We start from the raw sequence: 23346 nt of genomic DNA on the forward strand, positions 1-23346 counted from the left end.
CCTGCAGCAATCTGGTTCTCCACAGCCTAAGGACCCTTCCAGGGCTTGCTGCGGGTGTGTGCCTTAACTGAGTACACCCTGGTAATAGTTGCTTCTGCTCTGTTCCAGACCTTTGCAGTCTTCTAACAAAGCAGTGCAAGTAAGTGCCACAGTAGCACCAAATCCAAATAGGAGGCAAGTGCTGATGAAGTAGAAAAGGCTCCTCTGGCCACTGATGGACACCCAATGCCCCGGTGCAGACTGCTCACCCAAGGATGCCTGATATGCTGGAGCAGAGCAGCCTGCAGACCAGACTCTGGCCAGGGTCTCTAGGACCTTCTGGCCCTCACTAGGGGTGGCCGTGGGTTGTACTTTCTGAGTTGTAACTGACATTCACGTGTTCAAGCCGCACACCACATGTAATTCATTTGAGGATCGCTTCCTCTCATTGGAATGAGAGATGAGGGTCTGGCACGGGTGCTCACCAAACACTTGATGAATGAATGAAGTGAATTAATGCACCCTCTGAGCAAGTTTTTACTACTGTCAAGACCAAGGAAAGTATCAGTTCTTTTGATTCTTCAAAATAATGATTTTAATTGTGACGGGGATAAAGGCACAGGGTTTGGATGATTTTTCAAAGCTATCACTGTACTTAAGTGAGAATTTCAGTCATTTCTTATTTTATGGGGAATGGTTTTGGTGAGTTTTCCATCCCAAGACAGTTTTTTTTTTTTTTTTAAATTTTTTTTCAACGTTTATTTATCCTTAGGACAGAGAGAGACAGAGCATGAACGGGGGAGGGTCAGAGAGAGAGGGAGACACAGAATCGGAAACAGGCTCCAGGCTCTGAGCCATCAGCCCAGAGCCCGACGCGGGGCTCGAACTCACGGACCGCGAGATCGTGACCCGGCTGAAGTCGGACGCTTAACCGACTGGGCCACCCAGGCGCCCCCCAAGACAGTTTAAGTGGATGGGGTGACTGCACGAAACATGGATGGAGTCTCTATTTCACTGCTCATTCATATGAAAAAAAAGAGTGAACATCCGTGACAGGGCAATGGCAAGTCAAAGGAATCTTCATGACAAGGGTGGGGTTCCCAGTGCAAGAAGGCGTGGTGCGTGTATAAACAGACACTCTGGAAACAGCAAATGTCATACCCTTCTATGCAAACAAAAGTAGAAAGCTCTCTTTCTACCAGGCTCAGAAAAGTCATGTGTTTCTGTTGGAACAGAACAGAGGCACTACTGATTTTAAGTACTTCTCAACCTGGAAGGAGTCTGTTAGAGGGACAATTTTCATTACAAGAAAAAAACAAAAAACAAACAAACAAACAAAAAAACCCAAAACACTTCCTTTCTTCAAAACTAATCTTCCTATAGGGATAAAATATGAAAATACTTTTTAAAACTTTGTCTTCTTTCTCACTTCCTGAATTAAATTAATTTTCAACCTTCTTTGAAAGTGTACTCAAATGCTTTCAAGAAAGCAATTTCTTTTACATGTGCATTCTATATTCACATGCTACCTCGTATTCTATGTGTGATCATCTCCAATTTTACAAATTAAAAAGAAAAGAGGCTCCAGGAGCTGCTGGTGGTTTGCCAACATTGCATCGATAGTAAGTAGCAGAATACAGCACAGGGTGGGTTTCTACTCTGTTCCCCACTCTTGCAAATTTTAATAGGGCAATCCAAAAACTTAGTGTTTGCCTCCAAGCACAAGGTTTATTAGCAGAGGACGGCACTGAAGGCTTCTATTTCACTAAGAGAGAAATGACACTTCTTTACTTTCTCTAAACTGTAGCAAAATGCCAAATAGGTAATCAGCCTTCAGGTCAAAGGTGGAATTAAAAAAAAAAAAAAAAAAAAGGAATAAAGGAATAATAAATTAGGTTTAGCACACTCCACCTACAGAGGCAGGAGAGATAAAATTTGAAGATTCCAGAGTGGAAATAAAAGCTTTTTATTTAACTTTGTTAACTAAAATAATAACAACATCCCACTCCCCAAATGTTTCCACTAACTGAGGTTTTGCTGAAGCAGGAAAAAGAAATTTCATTGTAAGGACTGACACTAACTTTTGGTGAAATGATCTAATTAAATTCTCTAAGTGCTAGCTGAAAGTTGAAAACTAGAGACCATTAATTGCAAATTTCCTTCTACATATTTTAACTTCATATATTTATATAAGTTACAGCATTATAACTGTTACTTCAAATTCATTTTATTTCCTTTTTTTTCAGTCAAGTGCATTTCCTTACACTTAATTATCTCACACCAACTTAGCAATGTGGATCTTCATTTGAGCTTTAAATTGGCTCTTGAGCCATATTTTCATGCTTGATTAAAAGCATGGGAAGTATACTGAATATTAAATGCATCAAAGATGGTTCTGCATCATTTATAAAATTAATCATCTTCTCCAGTACTAAAAACCTATTCATATTTCAAGGATATAATTAATAGGGAAATTTTACACCTCAATTTTCCTCCAATGTGATCATGCAATAGTTTGGTGTAAGGGGTTGATGAATACGGGGACAGCACGAAATAACATCAGAAGTCAATTTACTTTTTTGATTAATGAAGTTCTCACTGCTCAGTTATTATCACATTCAGACACTTGGTTATCCAGTTATCATGCTGGAATGTAAATGTTATTTCCTTAAAGCCACTTGGACCTAACTTTTCATTGTACACAGTGGTAAACACTTCACTGGCTTAGTAATATCCATGGCAACTCAGTTCCAAGGGCCTCCGAGTGACCCCTGTGTCTTGTATAAACATTTTTGGCAGGAGCCTCGGCAGCCGATGCATAAGGATGATCTAATTTTGCAAGCGTGTCATTACCAACCTTCAGATACAAAACGCAGGCCAAGTTTTTCCCCTTGTGACTATTTTCCAAGCCATGGAAGAAAAGAGCAAGGCACAGTGGGAGCACTGTCTTGTTACTTCATATTCACTCAACCAGATCACCGTAGGTGGACGCCACCCCCTGACTCGAAGTCTTTGGACCCCTTTCTGTCCTTGTCCGTGCCCCATGTTCACAGCACCAGGGCTGTACCTACAGAAACACCTGGCCAAACTCCTAGCCACCTGCGGGGAGAAGCATCTAGATGGGCCGGGCCCACAGAGGGCTAGCTTAGCACAAAGGTGTTGAAAGACACACGGAACAAGATTCCCTCCCAGCCAGACTCTCCCAAGTGGAAAGGAATCCCGTTCTCCCGGCCAAGTTCTCTCCTTCGCTAGCTTCTCCTCAGCCATCTCATACAGTCACAGCTCAGCATAGCTGCTGTCATAGGTTTTTAAGCAAATCTTTTTATTCTGAATGCATTTACATGCAGGAATGAGGACTTTTTTTTTTTTTTTTTAGGTTTCATCTTTTTAAATCAGCTCTGTGAAGGACATGCTGAACACCAAATGAGACAAACTGGAATATTTTTTTTCTTCCTGTATTAAAAAAAGTACATTCACAAACATTTTAAAGAAAATCTTCTTTCTATATAATTGGGGTGATCTTCAATAAAAAAAAAAAAACCTCAAAATAATCATGTTCTTGATGCAGATTTCTTATAAAAGTACATTCGAAAACTGCTTCCTAACCATGATAAACATTGAGTACAGGATTTTTCTTCTTTTTTAATGTCCCCAGATCCACATTAATTTTTGAAAATCAGTCTGGCTGAACTTTTTTTGGCTGAAACCAATAATCCCGAGAGCCCAAACTAAAAAGCTGGTAACTGAGGAGTTTCTGTAAGTCTACTCCTGTCATGACCAGATTCGCCTATGACCCAAGTGCGGTGCGATCACACCCTGAGGAGCGTTGGGCACAGGTCTTGAGATGTGGATTTCATTTATACAAGGGCGCAAGGTTGCTGGCAGGTATGTGCTCCACTTACTCCCTGAGGCTTTGAGAAAAGTTTGTTCACCAAATGCCTGTCAAGTGATGAGTAACTTTAAGGAATAACACAACACACAATAATGTTCTTGCCACTTGGAATAGATAAGAAGAGGTGTTCAATTTTGGAAAACTTACCACGGAGACAGGGTCCATGGCCTCTTGCTTGACAGGGACTGGGTCAAACATGAGCATTCTTTTAGTTAAGCTTTCTAGGGTGTTCTGGTGTTTGGCCTAGAAAACAAAACAAGGTGTCCAAATAAATCCCAAGGTTACCTTAATATAAACCAGTAAAAATAAAACATAATATTCCTCAAGCCCCTTCTCTGCTCCTTCCTCTCCCCTAGCCCCGGAATGGCTGGAATTTATTTTCCTTACCTATGAAAGATGCCATTTTACATAATTAAAACCAGATCCCATGGTCATAAGTAGATGAGAGCCAACTGGCATTTCTAACTCAAATACATAAACCCTGACATTTCTGGAACAATACGTACAGCCCCTTCTGAGCAACAAAGCTTGCTTAAGACTGCTGTACAACTCAACAGAAGTTCACATCACATATGAATGTGAAACATTTTTCCTTATGTTCATTACAGAAAACTCAAGAAAAAAACAAGACAACCAAAAGAAAACCTAGAACCAATCATCATTGATATCTTTGTTTTTATCCTTCCAAACTCTCTTTTTAAAAGGATTGTAATATGCATGCTCATAATTTCACTTGACAACTGACTGGGCAAATGTTTTTCTGTAAGTGTGGTTCCGTACCATCAAATTCCGTGTGCCACTGTGCGAACAGATCAGGTTATTTATATTATCCCTTTCTGTTGGGCAGTTAGGTTGCTTCTAAATTTTCGCCATTATGGATGGCCGTGTCTTCATACTCATGTCCTGCACATTCTTAAGTGGGGTAAATTTTACGTAGGGGAATTCTTGGATGAGAAGCACGTATATTTTCCAAACCATTTGATGTATCATCCAGGAAAACTGCTCTACTATTCCCACAGATAAAATAGAACCCATTTCCCAACATGCCCACCTGCAATGTGTATTACCACTTAAAAAAATAAAAACTGCTAGTTTGTTTCAAAACGGCAAACTATTTACATTCGAAATTGATGTGATTATTCAAGTGGAATCTTCTCCATCTTTATGTAGCACCTGCATGTCTCCTCGAGTGAAATGCCTATATTCAGGTCTCGAGCCGCCCCCCCAGCCCCCCTGCCCATTGTTTTCTAAGCACGTTTCACACATGAAGACTGTTAGTCTGTATTCACTCCAATTCCTCATTAGGAAATAAGCCAATCTTTAGCCTGATGTAAAGGAAATGTCCATCTTAATCTTGTCTGGCCTTACTCTTCTCTTCTACTGTTATGCTCCTATTATCCCTTCCCTCCTGTGTTCTGTACTGGTTCACTTCGGCACTAATCGACATCAAGCCAACCCCTTCCCCACGAGACAAGATATTCAGTCTGCTCAACATACAACTGCATTCCATAGCTTTTGGAATCACTGCCTGGCTACTACCCAGATCTTCAACAACCTGCTTCAGGCACCTACTATTCAAATTTGGTTTAAGGGTTCAGAGCTTTGGTTAAAGGCAAGATCTTTATTGGACCACTTTGGTTCGGGTCGAAAAGTGAATTAAGTTCCGGACTGCATTCTACCTGAAAAAGCTGCAGAAGTCTCTAGTTCTAGGTTACTTCCTGTATTTCCATGTTAAAACTCCCCATTCCCACCCCCCCCAACTTCCACGACAGCGGTCCTGTAGTGCGTCATATCCATGCACACTGCGTTATACTAAGAAACCTTCACGTACAATTATAAAAGTAATACTGTGCATTCTTAGTGCTCCCTTGCTCTGTTGAAGAAACACTGTTCTGGGTCTCATGACAACACGTGAGTCTCATCGTTAACTCAACATAAGGCTCTGACTTCGAATTTTATTTTCCTGCATCACAGTATGTATTATAATCTGTGAACACAATTTGATACCAGGCTGCTCAAATCAATGGTGCTAATACCCTCTTATGTGTGCCAGCAAAAACAAACCCCAACAGCCAGTGAAAAATGGATGATTTCATAATGAAGGATGAAAACCCCTTTTGTGTCTTAGGATCTATTATTAACCAGTTCCCAGCCTCGCAGCTGCAGAGATGGATAGGGTTCTAAGAATCGCTGTCCAGTGCCTCGCAGTGGAAACAAAGGATGTGAGATCTCCTGCTTACATCAATGAGGTCAGGTAATTCAGCAGCCCTGACCCTTGGCTGGCCACCCCTCCCCCAAGCCTTTTAAATTTAATTTACTCTTAGGGATTCATCCACTCTACTAGAGGGTATCTCGATGAGAATCCTTCTAAATAAAAGCACTCTTCTTCTCAGGTGCACAGTGAAAAAGCCCTGTTCTCCGGATTCAAGCAGGAGATGTGCCTGAGACCTGCCATAGGACAACCCTTCTCCCATGTTAAAATGTAGATGACCCCTCCTCTACCTGTAATGTTTTAGGAAGATCAAATGAAATTTAAAGCAAAACATAACTCTTTGTGCTGTGAATAGTTTCTACCAACAAATACGTACACAGGTTTTGGATACACATGCTGTATACATGATCCTAAATCTGTTGGTTCCAACTTCTGGAGCAATGCCAAGTATTTGCCTCTTTGCTAAGAGACCTAGCCTTAGAGATCCGGCCCCTCCACCCTTAAAAAAACTCACACTGAATTTAGTTCAAAAGTGACTAGCTGCCTACATCCTGCCTGAGGTCACATGAGACCTTGTCACTTCCCAGCTGTACTACTGCAATAGCTTCCCAGCACGTGCACGCCTCAGGGTACCTTACCCTCTTGACTACCAGCTAAGAGCACACAATGGCATCAGGAGATGGACTCTGGGTCAAATTCTAATGCCACCATTTAGCTCATAAAGCCTTTAATGACGTTTCCTACTGCCCACAGCAGTGACGACCAAATCCACTTAGAAGTGAATGACACATTAGCCTACTATATCTCTTATCATTTCAAGACATTATACAAATCACTGGCATTTTCAATTTTTACCTTTTATCTAAATTTAAGGAAATTAATGCTTCATGAGACTTGTAATCATGAGAAAAAAGTCTCGCAGAAAGCATGTGCCCTAATGAAACTGGTTTATCTTATGAAAAAATAATTGTAAAGGTATGCTTATTTGTTCAGAACTGTACCTCAAGAGTAACTCAATCGCCGGCCAAGGGCTATTTCTCATTATAGAAGTATTTCAGCTAGTAAATGGAAAATGAGTGGTAGAATTAGAATATCTCATTTTGAAACTCCTAGCTGACCAAGGCATCGCTGGACAATAAAAATCTGTGCAGAATTCGAGTATCACTGCAAACAGAAGGAAACTCACTCACCGTTCCATCTACATGTCTAACTAACACTCTGCTCCCAATTTGGTTGTTTCTAAAATGACTGACTATACTTTCAGTGGTGGCTACAGGATACAGAACAAGAGAAGGTGAGGGACACACAAAGAAAATGGAACACTCTGAACTGTTCACAAGACAGCCCTTCCTGGGAGGGGCGGTGGGATGGGACAACTTCACACACATCTCTGTGCCAATTTTTAAATGTATTACTTCTATAATTAAAACTTTTAATAGAAACAACAGAGGGAAGGAAGCTAAGCTAGAAAGAAACCAAATTTAGGAAGAGAATCAAACACATTAATGCAAATCGGGCTTCTGTTTATTGATTTTCAGGAAAACTTATACTTTGTAACTACTGTGCCTATCTCTGAAGAGACCACTTTTGCTACTGGCATTGACCTTGTCTTTGGATTTTGGTCTAGAATCGGAAGAATGACTGCAATGTCTCCAAGGCGCCTTCCGCAGAACTGAGAAGTAGTTTATGCACTGAAAGAATTAGAACTTAGTGGCTTTTGTTACACATGGGCACCTCATGTACCGGGGATACAGCCCTCCTTAGAAAAGAAGGCTAAGTAAAACGCAAATGCTGTAGGAAATCTAGTTCACCAACACTGACCGCAGTCTTAAGTAGAACCAGTAGGTGGCGCACTACAACAGGTATTAGAGGCCGAGGACGAAGGAAGTAAAATGAGTTTGCCAACCTCAGGGTCTTTAAACCTAGTGGGTTTTAAGCAGGCCCAGGAATTCTGGTAACCATTTTATGTAGGTATCCCAGAGATGAGGAGCCCCAAATGTGGTTCTGTTTTTTTCTAACAACTATTTTCCAATCATTAATACATTTCCATCTTAGCTGAATTTAACTTGCCAAAATCATTTTCCATAATTGGAACAATGTCATCTTCCCTGTTTTATTTTGCTGGGAAGGGCTGATACAACTGAATTTTCTCCCAAAAGGAAGAAAAAGATTTCCCTTCACTCTCTCTACTTACACTTTGGACTTTTCAGAAGTCAAAATAAGGGCCAGATTTTTGCCAAAATGAAAGAATGTGTGATTTATGTATTTAAAAGCTTTGGTGAATCCATTTACATAGTTTCAGAAGCAATATAGTTCCATCTCACAGTCCTATCCAGTCCATCACCACCCCCCTACCCGACAGTTGCTTTACGAGGGTACAAATGAGGGACAGAGCTTAGAAACAAACACAGCCCTTAATGTAAGAGGTAGCTATGATGTCACCAAACTTCCTTTGAAAGTAGCTTGTCTAGAAGCTAGAGCAAGTTTTATTATAAAAACAATCTTATAAGTGATTGCCCCTTCCTTAGAAGCATGACAGAGACATAGAGAGAATGTGTGTGTGTGTCTGAAGCGAAGTTTCTTGTGATATAGCAAGATTTGCTTCTGACATTCTCCCTTCTGGGGCACTTTCCATATCTCTTTCCTCAGATCCTCAAAGGGTCCCTGCATTTTCCTACGCGGCTTGTTTGTAGTAATCTTTGTTTCCCAGCTGACCTCAGCAAGGTGTAGGGAGAAAAACAGTGAGACCAAAGCAAGACACCATCTGCAAGCACCTTAACTCTCCCGGGAGTTTGGATGTAAAAGAGGAAGTGCACCGCCTTCCCTCACCCTTTACTCCCCAAAGGAACTGCAGGGGATACAAGAAAAAAAAAACCCCAAAATTGTGTGTGTGTGTGTGTGTGTGTGTGTGTGTAATTCTTGATCAGGAGAAGAAAAAGGGCAGGCAGGCATCCTTGCAGCTGAAGTTCCTCTCAAAAGAAACACTTCTTTCTTCACTTCTGTACCCAAACTCTTCCATAGTGCCGGAAGAGTCAAATATTTAATGGCAGTGGCCCTGGCCAGGAGTACAGGGGGCCAGGCAACAGATGTGAGAGAGCATTTTTAAGTTGGAGGCTCCTTCCAGAACAGCCAGATGCTGGCACCTTCCTGGAACTGCCCCCCCCACCCCCATTTTCATATTCCTGGTTGAGTTTCACCTACCTTTGTCTTCTATTGTTGGTTTGAAAGGAAAAAATTCCATGGAGTGTTTCTAAATCTTTGCCCCTCACAAATTAGATTTAGCTATTCTGCATCAAAATGTTTTGTAAATGGGAAAGAAGTTAATTATTTAGTTTTAGATTAAATATAATGATCCAGTGAGCAAACAATCCGCCCTCTCTCCTCTCTCTGCTAACAAGCCACCCAATTTTACTTTCCTGCCTCCACCCATTTGCTCCACCCTATGGAGCGTTGCCAAGGCGAGTTCGACTTGTCCAAACAGGACATGGCTTCAGATAAGATTCTGTCCACACCCTGTACTTCGGAAAGACCGAGTGAAGCAATTGATTTTGCATGTAAATAGGGACAGGTGCAAAGGTAACAACCAAGCAAAATCCCTACACATTTCTAGACCGAGGCCGGGGGAAGCAGGGGTGGGAGCTGGGAAACCCAAACCCATATCCTTCAGGTAAACTCTCAAGTTCAAGGCTACCTGGTTAGTAGCATTCCACACCTTTCTTAAAGAAATTTTCTCGCAAATGCAAATCATTCTGCCTACTAAGGTTACACAGCTGTTTTCCTTCTTTATGTTCTCAGACAATTCTGTGTTTTAGTTTACTGAAAAATGCCCATGATGTGTAATAATCAATCCTTCAGTGTACGTATCTTACGAGACTAGGCTCAGCCCTCACAATTCTCTTCTGTGAAGCGTTATATAATCAAACCCAGACGGGCTGTGTGAGGCCACACTGCCTCTCCACTGGTGCCCTATCACTGGACACCCACCCCACTCTACCCCAAGGGGCCTCCACCCATGGGGCCCCACCCGGGAGGCAGTGGGAGGCTGGGAGGGGCCAACTGGCTCCCGTCAGCAGCCAGTTCCTGGAAATTCCGGCCTGAGCAGGGATGGCTGGAACCTTAAAAATAACCAGAAAGAATTGTCAGGGTGGTGGTAATTCCCTCAGCTCCTGAGGAGCCTCCATTAAAAATTTTACCTCCCAGAGCCACCAAGCTTCTGGATGTGAAACCGTGAGCTAATACTGCCCTCACGCTTCAAAAGTAAACAAAAGAGAAGAGAGGAAGGCATTTCGAACCACTGCTATGTGAGAGAATTAATTCAACATGTCCCCAACCCAAATCCTCCTTCTCCTTGGTCCTGCCTCAGAAAGGCTGCTTGCAGCTCCCCACCCACCCCACCCCCCAACCCATTTGCGTTATTTTCTGGTCATTCACCATGGAAACCTAGAGGTCATCTTTCAAGTCTTCTTCCTCACCAACTTGTCTTTCCATTCCCTACTACTGCCACTGGGAGCCAGGCCCTCAGTGCCTCAAGACTGTGTTACTGGATTTTCCCTCCACTGGTCTCCCCACCGCGTCCCTTGGTCCCTCCAATTCGTCCTGATCTTGCTACTTGCTCCTGACAGTTCTCAAAGCCCTCTTCTCACCCAAGCTCACAAACCTTCCTCCAAAGGGACCTCCAGGGCGTGCAGAGCGGGTCCAGGCGCCCATGCTCCGCACCCCCTTTCTAACCGGCTGCCCCCCCTCCCCCCCTGCTCAAAGCGCCCCTCACGCTGGCGACCCCGTTCCCCCCACCCCCGTGCCTTTGTTCATTTTTGGCCCTGATGCTGGGCAACCAGTGTGGAATGCCCCGTCCCCTTCCGGCTTATCTAAATCCTCCTAATTCTTCAAAGACCAGCTCAAGGCCCTCCCCACGCAGTGCAGCAGGCTGACTGCGCCCCGGCTGATCTGAGGCCACCCCTTCTTACCTAGATGGGTGGGTCTTTTAAACGGTTTGTCTCCGACCACCACCTGGATTGGGAGCACCTGAAGGACAGGAGTGCCTTACACTTCCTTAGTGGCAAATGGGCGCCCCCCTCCCAAGTCCTCAGAGGAGGTGAGGCTTGCTCACTAGTTTTCTGGCAGGCCTGAGGAATGGCTCTAAGAGCACTCAGCCCGTAGTAGGACCTCCACGGCCTTTGCTTTTCCTTTTGCCCTTGAGAACACTTGAAATATCCCCCTACATACGTAACAGGGGTTAGAGGGCCTAACCTGAAAGGAAACTTGTTAAACCAAACTTTCTTAGAAAATGTTACGGCTCCTACCCTTGACTTGACTGTTAGGGGTCCTCTAGAGACCTTATTAGTATCATCCTCCAATTATTTTGTATTACCTACCCAGGGAGATCTTCTAAACAAATCGAGTGTCACGGTCTCTCATCCTCTGTTTTAAAACCTAGAATAGAAGAGGGGGGAAAAAAAAGAAAGAGGAAAAAAAAAAAGAGGGAAGAGGCAATATTGCGTGAGGAGGGAGGGGGAGGGAGAGAGAGTTTGTAGGTGTTTTAGGGATACTTCTATTGACCAAGGAAAGCAAGGGGCTAGGTGATGTCACAGGTTTCCTGCCATCACAGGATGATCACCATCTTCATGACTGAATCTCCAGGTGCTGTTCTTTACATGGACTGTGTCACTGAGTGCCTATCAGGTGGGTGGGTACTATTTTCCCATTACTTCTGAGAACAACGGAACAGAGAGGTAAAGCAATCTGCCCGTGGTCATACAGCTGCTAAGTTGTACAGCCAGGATTTGAACCCTAAACAGTCTGACTTCAAAACTGGTGAACTTGGCACTCTACTCTGCTCCCTCCCCAGGCAGAGGACAACATTACACCACAAACAGCGATCATGGGCTAGCGATTCCTTCGAACACATCTGTCCACAGGGGATGTGGAATGCAGGGACCCAGTAGTTAATAGTAGTGGCGACTCAACTCCTCTCAACCGGCCCCTGCTGCTGACCCAGTGTCTTAGTGTGCACGCTTGGACACAAGATCAAAAGACACATTCTGAAGGCCCCAAACTAGGCTATTATTCTTCCTAGCCAGTGCACCTGCAATTGGTCCATAAAACTGCTCGGAAAAAAACTGGCAGCTTTACCCAAGTAAATACGGAAACCATCATAATAGCTGTACAAAGGCGGAAGGGTCAGGCCCTCACCCCCATTTTAGGAATGAGGAAATTGGAGGAACAGGGGTGAAATGACTCGCCCAAATTTGCAGAGCTGGTTGGAGCTGTAGCCAAGACCAGAAACGCATCTGCCTGCAGACCCAGGGCGCCTTCTGCTCTGCTTCAGAGTCTGGGCCATGGGAAGGGCTTTTTTAAGCAGTCCTCTCACACTGGGGTCACTCCCCGGGTAACAGAGGGTATGGGATGTGTGCAGTGCCTGCTGGCCCAGGTTAGGCAGTGCCGTGGGGAGGTTCCAGAGGGTAATTAAGATTTCAAAATGCCCTTTCAGGTTAGATCACTCGGGACTTACTCCATCCTGTGGCATAACTAATAATAATGACTGCACATAATTTGAGATTAGCCCTAATGAGTACGTGCTCAATAAATACTTATGAGATGAATAAATGAATGGATGTCAAACTACCCTTCTTACACGTGAGGATAAAAAGAAGGGCAAGGGCCTTGCAACGATTGTGTACCAGCTGCCATACTAGTGAAACTTGCCAGGGGCCAGTGAAGCTAGCTAGCCTGAAGATCATCTTCTAAAACCTAAAACGCAAAGTTAGTGTGAAAAGTTTGGGAGGCTCGGGAGAGGAAAAACTTCCTTGTTTGGAGAAAGGAGCAGAATAGGAACTTGAAGTTGGTAAGGAAAGTAGTTTTAGGGTGCAAAGCTTTGGAAGGTAGCAGGATATAAAGCACAAGAAGAGCTGAAGGAGTGGATTTCAGTGATTAGACCGAAGCACAGAGGTTAGTAGACAGAAGGTGTACAGGCCAAAGGAGAAAAAACCCACAGTTCATTCACAGGTCGCTCTCCAGGGTAGAATGCACTGCCCTCAGTGTCCACTGGATCTCTTATGTCTAGATTTGGCCAAACTCCACTGATCTGGATTGAGACTAGCCCCAGGCCATCCCTGGAGATCCCCAGGCCTTCCAGAGATTGGTAACCCCCTTAAGCATGTCCCAGGCTAAGCTGGGCTCTCTTGAGAGTCCTCTGGGTCAGGGGGCTACCTTGGAAAGCACCCCCTTCCTAAAATTCAGGGTAAGAGTTAGACCCAGGTTTGTTCGGAATGCATGGGCTGAAGGGCCACTTAACTTGCCACATTCAGTCTCCAGCTCCCCTTAATAATTAGATGGAGGAAATGATAATGTATTCAGCCTGCCAGCACAATAGAAGGAGTTTCAAAAAGCTCCAGGAACCTGTTTTGCTAGAAAATGAACTTTACTATTGAACACCCTGACCAAGGGATACAAAATATACGGATCCTAATACATATTTTTTTTAATGTTCCATTGAACTGGTAGGTAACATTCCAGAAAAAGCATAGATCCAATTAAAAGGATACTTTTGCTTTGGGAGAAAACAGTCCCAGTTAGGGTGCAGAACTGTGTCTATAGCATAGTGTCTCTTTTTCATTACTACCAAATTTCAAGGAAGGAGAGTTGGGGGGGGGGGGGGGCGGGGGGCAAAGCTACCTCCTTTAGACAATGCTCTCCCTTATCAGGGCAGACTGCTGTCTGGTTTCCTGTCTCGAGCTCTGGCATTACCGCTTCAGATGAGAACTGGGGTCTAAGAAAGGGACAGATCAGGCTTGAAAATGAGAATGCTAAAAAGCACCACAATCCTCCTGCAATTCACTCTAAGATGAATTTCGACCAGAACATTACACATTAGCAAACCAGATATCAATGGTTTTATGCCTCTAGGGATTTTTTTTTTTTGAAACCTAGAACCAGTAAATATGAAGCACTTCAGAAAGAAACCCAATTTCCAGAATAATGTAATTCCTAGTATTTCAAGGAAAAGGATGCTTATATTTATTTTTTCTTAAACACAACTGGTGTGAAAAAACAGAGTAAGAAGTACGACCTAAGAAAGCTGTTCTTTACAGCAAAAATATTGACTTGGAAATATTAAGAAGGCAAGCATCTAAAGGGGAGATGGAAATAAAATTGAATTAAATTAGGAATAATGATTTGCATGGTCAAGAAATGAAATGATTATTCCCATTTTTTCCTTTTGTAATTCCAGTAACTATCAACTGGTATAATTTTTCCAAATTGTTCAGCTTAGTACTTAAAAGCTTGCAAAGTTTTTTTCTTTTTTTCCTGATAAAATACATTAGACCCTAATCATGTCTATTAGCCAAACTCCTCCCTTTTTTCCCCAAAATGGGGAGGCAAGAATGAAGCTGGAATAAGCCAAATAAAAATTGTCTGCTTAAATCTAGTTGCATTGTTAACAGCTTTGGAACTAAAATTGAAAAAGTTGCTTCAATTTGGGTTACTTACAAATTTTGGTTTAAAGGCCTCTTATGCTACAAGTCAACTTAATATTTCAAGTTCGCTTCTCCCAAAAGAGAAAGAAAAATCTTATTGAAAGCTTCTAAAACTCCCATCTTTTTTCAAGGAAGGTCATCACTAGCCTTCTATTTGATTCTAGTAGCTTTCCTAACATCATATTATATATTCCCCTTCATACATAAAGAATGCAGTGGCATGTGAAGTTAAAAACCAAAGTACTATTAACATCAATTTTGGGGAGGATAGGGTCTGATTTGCTGCCTTAGCAATTCTGAATTAATTCCATTAGAGAACATTGTAGATAATTCCTTTAGATGTTATAAGAAAACCCAAAAGTAAGTTTAAAAAGAAACCTGCAGGTTAGTTTTCTTATCCAACTACTTCTTTAAAAACTTAGTTTCTGAAGAACCCACAGAAAAATTTAGTAGGTTTTGAAGAGTTAACCCAGAAATGTGTTCTCCCGCAACTGACAGAATATACAAAAAAAAAAAAAAAGTGGGATTATGAGAAAGTTGGCGTTGTAAAACAGTAAAAACAAGAGTGTTTTCCTTCTGTTTTCAAAATATAAGATTAAACTTTTCCAAACTATCATTAAAATGAATTTCTCATTTCCAGTTCTCCCTTTCTCTGGGCTCTTTATTCTTCAAACAGGCCGGAGATCAGATGTAGAATACATCTTTGTCCTTAGGAAAATTATCCTAGCACTTATAGCTTTGTCTTTAAAAGAAATGATCCTGGGACTTTCTCAATATATCTTATGTTTTGTTTCAACACTTTTTCTAAAAGCCTAGTCTGCCAAGACAGCTTGGACTCTCCATCCAGTGAAGCCTCCTCTGCCTAGAGCTCCAGTGTTCCCTTGTGAACAAGGGTGGGCCACATCCTTCAGAGAACAGCTAGGTCGTCTAAACTCTTAGGTGGTAATTCCCCCTCCAAAATTGACAGCTTCAGGGCAAAATGCCCATCTCCAAACAAACAGCCTCCCACCTCAAAACAAGAAATGAAAAACAAATGCAACCTCCTTCAGATTTCTGGCGGATCTGTACACAAACGTCTCCAAATCACAATCTGGCCATGATAAATGTAAAAAGGTACAAGTATTTATTCACTCATAGAAACACACTGGAGCAAAGGGTATATGTAAAAAGGTTAACTGACTCCTCATTATGACATAACACAGGGATCTTAAGCAATCATAAGTGTGTAGAGACATGATAACTCCCTGGGTGGGGATCGGGAGTTTAGGGGCAGGGACCACGGCCTGGTCTGGGCTACTGATCTACCAGAAAACAGCCTGAAACAGGAAAGAGCACACATATGCCACTTGGAATGTATGACGCAAACCCCAGCCTTGAAACAAAGAACAGGAAACAGCTCTGCTGGCTGTACTGGAGAGCAAGCACAGAGAAACATTTAGCCGGCCCTCCCTGACCCTATATTCATGAGCAGCTGGAGTTTTTTAAGACAACAACAGGGGGGTGGAGGTGTTTGTTCTATGGGTGTGAATAATAACACCAGCTTTATACAGGGGACCTGCCCTATTTACAAATAGGAGCTTCCACATATAGTAAACATCATAAGTGAACATGTGATTTTATCATATTCAGGCAGCAGAGACCTTCCTAATTAACACCAGCCTCCCTTCCAATTTCTTTTGTCTCTTTCTCCCCCATCCCAATGGCTGGTCCCTAGCCATGATCAAATTCTGGGTTGGGGTAATGATTACTGTTCAGTCTCAGCATCATGAGGAAAATGAAGAGAGCACTATTAAGAATTCAGATGACAACTGGGTTATCCCACATAACTGAAAATTGAACCAGTTTTAAGTGTCCCTTAGCTACGGAACTAAATTCCTAGACACAGTGGGATATCTAAAATCACCCCAAAATTTTACCATCTTTTTCAACTGCATAGTTAGAAACCTATCTGCACACAGCTGCACATCTGTTCTCCATGTACACACACTGAAAGAAATTCACCTTTTGAGAATATGATTCTGCTCCTGACATTTCATTTAACCCAAAAGTGTTACACAATCTGTACAACAGAGTATCGATTTTTATAAGATATCCTAAAATGTCTACTTTCCTTTAGGTATATTTAAGGTAGTAAAATCCATTTATAGTCTTGTCCCCATTATTATGTCTATTCTGTTACTTAGCCAGGGCTGTTCAACTCAGGTTTCCATTATCAGAGATTTAAGAATCTGTGTGTAGACAAAACTACAGGTAAAAAAAAGAAAGAAAGAAAAAAAAAAAGGCATCACTGTGCCCATAGCAACCAGAAGATTGGGTTTTAATTTAGAAACTTTGCAGTGAAAAAACAATAGCATGTTTTATATCTGACAAGATTTTGTGGTCTTAGCAGCTACTTTGCTTTGTTATTCACACTAAGATTTTTACACTTGCATTCTCCTTCATGAAAGCCAACTGTTCCTTAAAGTCTATCTTTACTGAACCTACAATAGTACATTAGGCTGTTTTCTTCTAATACTTCTGCTGCAGACCCCACTGACTGTAGAAATTGAGATATCAGTTTCTCTAGGGAGTTTAATCAAACATCTCATTTCAGATTTCTGTTAACAGGCTCAGGTCAACCAACATACTCCATGATTCAAGCCAGGAGAAACTCATTTGTCCACTCTCTCTTTAAAAAAACAGTAATTTGCCAAATTTTGGAGATGTTAACGTTATCAGATTGTTTTGTTCTCTAAAAGCAAGTCTTCCCTCCGGTTAGGTGGATTATCATCCAGATGGATTTCTTATAAAAATGCTGCTCAAATTCATACAGAAAACACTAAAAAAAAAAAAAAAAAAAAAAAAAAAAAAAAAAAAAAGGTACAAAAGTGTCCAGTGGAAAAACCTATAATGAACAACTGCCCTGTTCCCCTACTAGATTTTGCCTAATAATTAGATACTAAATGTAAATGAAATCAGAATACCATTAATACACTTCTCCCCAAATACCAGACTCTCGTGAGAATTTAATCAATATATTTAAAGTATCTTAGGTGATGCTAGTGAAAAAATACATTCTGAGCTAGTAAAAAATCCAGTATAAAATGTTTATTTTAGTGAAATCCAAGAAGGTGTGCAATTTCCAATTTCCGTTTAACCTGACTTATTAAAAATAAGTCCAGTTTACATGTTCTCCATCTATTATTACTGTGTATTGCTGTAAGATTTAAAGCAGAAGATTCTCCCTGATATCTGCCAAAGAAGCTATGGCAATTCCAAGTATTATCTGCCATCTCCAAGAAAGCCACTCTGAAATGTTAAGTAAATCCCAAGGGTCCAGGTCCAGGGATCAGTCTCCGTCCCCACACGGCTTGAGTCCCTAACGCTGCAGGCAGTTGCCTAAGGCGCTCTCCGCCTCCAGCCTCGCTGCAATCCTTGCTCCAGGCACTGCGGCAGGTTCTCTCTGTGCCCCCGAGGAGGACTCTCCAAACCCGGCCAGCTCTTTTCTCCTGCCCCCGAGGATCCAGACGCCCTGGCAGCTCTTGGGCTCCAGGATCGAGAATGGGATGCTGCCTTCAGTCCCAATGGCCCCAAGTTTCTTCCCAGAGGCCCCGGGAGGCTGCTCCAAGTTTTGCTCCGGCGGGCGAGCGGTCGCGCGCCCCGTCCGAAGAGGGGGGCGGCGGGGGGCGGGGTGGGGAGGGCATGGGAGCGGGGGGGTGGGGGACCCGGAGGGGGAGGAGCAGGAGTGCGCGGCCTCCGCGCTACCTTTCTCCAAACAACGTTGCCACACGCGGAGAGCACTGAGATTTCTGAGGCTTTGGAGGGAATCGCGAGCGGGCGGGCGGGCGGAAGCCGGGGGACCACACAGGTGAGCCCCCGCCCGCGCCCTAGCCGGGGCCGCGGCGGGCGCCGCGGGTCTCGGTCCCCCACACCGCGGGATCCGCACGGTGGCTCCCTCGAATCCCACACTTTAAACCGCTGAACCCGGGGTCCCCCCTCCCCTCCCCTCGCCTCTCCCTCCGTCCCCACCCCCGGCTTCGAGGAGCTGTTGCACTTTCCCAAGCCCACAGGCGCCCCCACCCCCGCGCTGCACCCCCCAGCCCATTCACTGCGGCCCCCCCCCCCAGGGAAAAACGAGACCGGACGAACCCAAACGGGCGACAGCAGGAGTCGGGGCGAGGAAAGGTGAGGGAGAGGGGACTTACTTTTCGAGGCGCGGTGCTGAGCGCTGCAGACGAGAAATAAAGGCCCGAATCCGATCTGCCTTGAGCCCCGCGAATGCAGTAATGTCAGCGCGCCAGCCCGGGCGGCTGTGGCGGTGGCGGCCGCAGGGCACAGGGACGGGGACGGGGACGGGCGCGCGTGCGGCAGGCGCTCGCGCTGCGCTCCGGCTCGGGCCCCGGCTCCGCGCGGCTCCGCTCCTGGCTCCCCTCTGGCTCCTGGCACCAACTCCGGGCAGTCACATGACGCCGGCGCCGCTCGCTCTGCGAGCCTCCCGGGGCTGGCGGGGTAAGTAGAGGCTGGGACCCGGGGTGGGAGGGTCAGGGAGGGGAGAGGGAGCCGCCGCGGCCGCCCGGGCTGGGCGGGTCCCCACCCACTTGGGTGGAGGCAGCCGCCGGAGGGGTCGGCCGAGTCACTCGCGCAAACACGCACCCCGCCCTGCGCCCTTCCCCCGCCACCCCCGCCTCCCGCGCCGCCTCCGCCCCGCCCCGCCCAGTCACCCGGGGACGGCCTGACAGACACTCATTATTCCCCCGAGCCGGGCGCCGCCCCGCCGGCCCAACCTGTCCGGCGAGGCGCGGCGCGGCCGAGGGGCTGGGCGTGAGCGGCGCGGCCCCCGCCCCGGAGCCTCCGCCCTCTGTCCCCCCGCTCCCCGCCCCCCGCCCGGCCCGGCCCGGCCCCGCGCCCCCGCCCCCGCCCCGGAGTCCCCGCCCGCGCCCCCTCCCTGCGCCCTGCGCCCTCGGTTCCCCGCCCGCCGGGGGCCCGCCGCCTCGCCGCCGCCCCAGCCCGGGGGGAAGGAAGGGCGGCGCTGCCCGCTCCGGGCGTCACCGGGCTGCAGCCCGCTGCGCCGCTTCCAAAACACACAGCCGGGCGCGCGGGCCAGCCGAGGCGGGGAACCCGGGTGGCCGGGCCATCAATCAGCCGGCTCCGGCGGGAAGGGCGGCCCCGGGCGCGGCGGGAAGGGCTGGGCCCCACGGCCAGCGCGGCCCCTCCTGGGTCGAGTGCGTGCAACTCTCTTAAAGAAAAAGCAGAAAAAGGCACCGGTGGTGAAGGAGCGCGGGGTTGGGGGGGGGGGGGGAGTCTGGGCGGATTCGGGGCCGAAGAGCGGCGGGGAAGGGGAGGGCAGTGGGGATGACTTAAACCCTAACATGGTCCCGAGTTTCCAAGGTCATTCGACACACTGTTGGACCGCTCTTTCTTTGTATCCGGGTTGCCTGGTCCCCTCGTCGCCCGCCCCGGAGAGGGGCGGCCCGGGTGGCATCCCCCGCCCCCTAGGACTTCTTTGAAGGCCCGGAGACCCCTGAGGCAAACTTCCCACGGGCCGGGCCTGCCACTGGAGCGAAAAGGCAACCGGTAGCAGCGGTATTTGCTCAGCCAGGCCTGCCTGAAAACTTGGCAAACTCCGGTCCGGATCCTCCCGCCCGGAGGGAGAACTCGGGGCCAGCCGAGGGCTCGGCCTGGCGACCTTTTATTTCACATAGCTTCCCTGGGACCCCGTGCGAGCGAGCTTGGTGCGCGGCGGCGGAAACGCTGCTTTCTGTCCTAGCCAGGCCCCTGGGAGAACTTGGTGCAGCTTAGTCCCCGAGTTTAATGCGTTTTGAATTTCTTTTAAACAGTATTAATGTAATAAAGAATGCAATAAAAAGAACAAAGGACAAATTGGTTCAATTGTTTTAGTCCTGTGTAATGTTTAAAAACGCCCTGCTTCAGTGTATGGCTTGTTATTGCTTCAAGATGTTTTAAAGGCCCTTTAAGTTCACCATTCTCACTTTGATGCTTCATCCAGGCATGGTACTACTTAAAACTTAGAGATACAGTATTTACCGAGCCCCATCATGCAGCTACGCAGTATTATAAAATTAGTACCGGGTAACCTCAAGTAGTGAAATTGCACGTTATAAAAAAGTGCACCTAAGAGACCGCGTGGAGAACACGCAGAACTGACCCTGGTTCGTGTGTCATCCTGCTGTCGCATAAATTTAATTATTTATTTATTTTATTTTATGTTTATTTTTTAAAATACTTTTTGAGAGAGCAAGTGCCCACGGCCGACTGGGGGAGGCGCAGAGAAAGAGGTAGGGAGAGAATCCTAAGCAGGCTCCCCTGCTGTCACCTTGGAGACCCTGAGGTTGGGCTCCATTTCACCAACCATGAGGTCATGACCTGAGAGCTGAAGGAAATCAAGAGTCCCACACTTAACGACTGAGCCACCCAGGTGCCTCAAGATTAATCTTTACATGTAAGGGAATGAGGAGGTTTTGTTTGTTTGTTTGTTTGTTTTAATGAATAAAGGACAAATGTAAGAAAATAAGTTGGGTTCACGTCAATTACTAATTGCAATTCATTGATCACTGACATCATTAAATGTTTGATTGGATGGCTTAGATTTGTATTGGCTGGAAAACCGTATTAGTGATGACCCATGAAATCGCTTTGTATTTCGGTGTCTGGCTCATCGCAGGGGCTCAAAGAATACAGGCTTTGCTCAAAGGACAAAGTGGTGAAAACCTAAAGCACATAAACCATGTTCTTTACGTGGTTCGTGTGGGTGTGGACCTAAAGGAGAGGACTGAAATAGGTCTGAGAAAAGTGTGATCCAAGATAAGTAGGGAGTGGCTTCAATATGAAGGTGGGGGAGGGAGGAGAAAAGTCATAAAAAAGTTCAATTAATGAACATACTGTGTTCAGTGCCCTGGGGGAGACAGCTGAAACACAACTTGTACAAAAATGAAGGATCCAGTGAAGGAGACTGCCACCTGTCCAAGTATTGCCTGAAGTCATCCTTGACTCCTCCCTTCCCTTTGTGGGTTAGAGCCCTGTCATTCACTCAACCCTGGAGGCCTCAGTCACTCCCCACTCCTTGACCACCACTCTGGTCCAGCCTATTGCCACTGTGTCTTGTTGGTCATCCTGTTTGTAGTGGGGCTGAAGTGTGGGGAAGGGTTTGGAGCAAAGCAATAAGAATGCTTTTTCTAAAATGCAAACCTAAACGTGTCCATCTCTTCCTTACATTCACTCCGGATAAAGTCCAAGGGTTTACTACTCGTGCTGACCTTGCCTCCATCTATCTTTGTAGACTCATCTCTTCCTAGTTATTCCCCACCCCAACTCTTCCCTCCAGCAACACTGAACTTTTCCTCCTTTTTTACCCTCCAACTCACTCTCCCCATCTCTAGCCCTTTGCACATGCTAATTTTTCTAGGTGGGCTGCCTTCCTTTCTCTCTCCCCCAACTCCTGACCTCTGCTCATTTCTCTACGTTCTGTCCATCCTTTAATTATTGACTTAAATGACATTTCAGCAAAATATGTCGTCTCTTACCACCTTCCCTCACCCCGCCTTTGGATGAGTGGAGGTGCTTCTTCCTTCTTGGTGCTCTGATAGCACCCATGCTTCACCTCTTGTACCTCTTTCTTATAATTTAACTCTCTTTCCGTGGCACTGACATAGAAATTCTGTGAGGTCATGGACATTGTCTTTTTGGCAAAATCATATCCATGTGGCCCACCTGTTCAATGAATATTTGTAAAGTGAATAAATGTCAGCTGTGACTTGGGAAGATGAAGCCATTCAGAGCTAAAGAGATGAGAGAAAAGTGGCGGGCTTCAGGGTGGTAGTGGCCATGAACTGTACCTTTGAGATAGTGAAAAGGAGGGAGGAGGGAGTTCCCCCTCCCTGAATGTGAGCGGTAGAGCGAGATGGTAAAAGTAGTGCCTAGGTCTTCTTTTCATCCTTAACATTAGCACAGTGCCTGCACATGCTCAGGCGTTCAAAACATCCCGCATAAATGAAATATCTCAAGCTTGGTCCTGTGGTAGCTGCCCCACTCTTGTTCTTTGAGGACAGGAGGCCGGTCTGGTTTAGGTTTGGGGCGGCACATTCTGAGGGAAGGACACCCCTCCCTGGCCCCAGCCTTCTTGCTCCCAACCAGTCACTGAAGCCCCAATCTCTTTTGCCAGTGACTGGCTGGAGAGTAGATATATGACCTAGTTGTGGCCAGTAAGACCTGAAGGGAGGTGTGCTGGGGCTTATTTTTCATTCTGATTAAAGGAAACTCTTGCAAGGATAAACCCCCACACCTGCTTTGAGGATATGATTCTTGAAGCTATGGCAGCTATCTTGTAATCATGAGAGGAAATCAAGGTTTCAGATTTCCATACGGATAACTCTTTTTTCATCATTAGTTTTCAGCTCAAATATTACATCTTCAGAGATGACTTCCTTGACCACACAATCTAAAATATCCCTCCCTTCCCCAATCTCTCTCTAGTGGTTCTTGTTCATTTTTATTTTTTATTTTTTGGTACCTTTTTTCCCCCATTAGAACCTAGGCTCCATGAGAGCAGGGACATTGTATCCTTCACTTTTATTTCCCAAGCTCCTACAACAGTGTCTGATAAATAGAAGGTGTTCCAAAAGTATTTGTTGATTCGGGGCTGACAACTAGACAAGCACCAGTATTTAGGAATGGGTTCAGAGCGTAGTGGACACAAGCCACTACAAACGTCAGTTCCGTTTTAGGAGATCCCTTTCTGCTCCACAAAGACATATTCTTGAGATTCTATCTCCTTCTCCCACTCTCTTTCTGAG

The 23346-nt window shown here is 45.4% G+C and overlaps 1 protein-coding gene across 2 annotated transcripts in view; it reads right to left on the reverse strand.

Annotated features, from left to right (window-relative positions):
* KLF3 (Kruppel like factor 3) overlaps positions 1 to 18857 on the reverse strand; it is a 35009-nt gene extending 16152 nt beyond the window's left edge. The window contains exons 1-2 of one of the 2 annotated variants that reach the window (XM_043572800.1): positions 18742 to 18857; positions 4019 to 4114 (exon numbers count right to left, since the gene is read on the reverse strand). In XM_043572800.1, coding sequence (XP_043428735.1) covers positions 4019 to 4075 — 57 coding nt within the window. In that variant the 5' untranslated portion in view covers positions 4076 to 4114; positions 18742 to 18857. Of the gene's footprint in view, positions 1 to 4018; positions 4115 to 9284; positions 9468 to 18741 lie in introns of those variants that run through there. The other variant, XM_043572801.1, reaches the window with a different exon arrangement.
* Between the last annotated feature and the right edge of the window lie 4489 nt (positions 18858 to 23346).

The sequence above is a fragment of the Prionailurus bengalensis genome, chromosome B1 (genome assembly GCF_016509475.1).
Source record: "Prionailurus bengalensis isolate Pbe53 chromosome B1, Fcat_Pben_1.1_paternal_pri, whole genome shotgun sequence".
NCBI classification, from domain to species: Eukaryota; Metazoa; Chordata; class Mammalia; order Carnivora; family Felidae; genus Prionailurus; species Prionailurus bengalensis.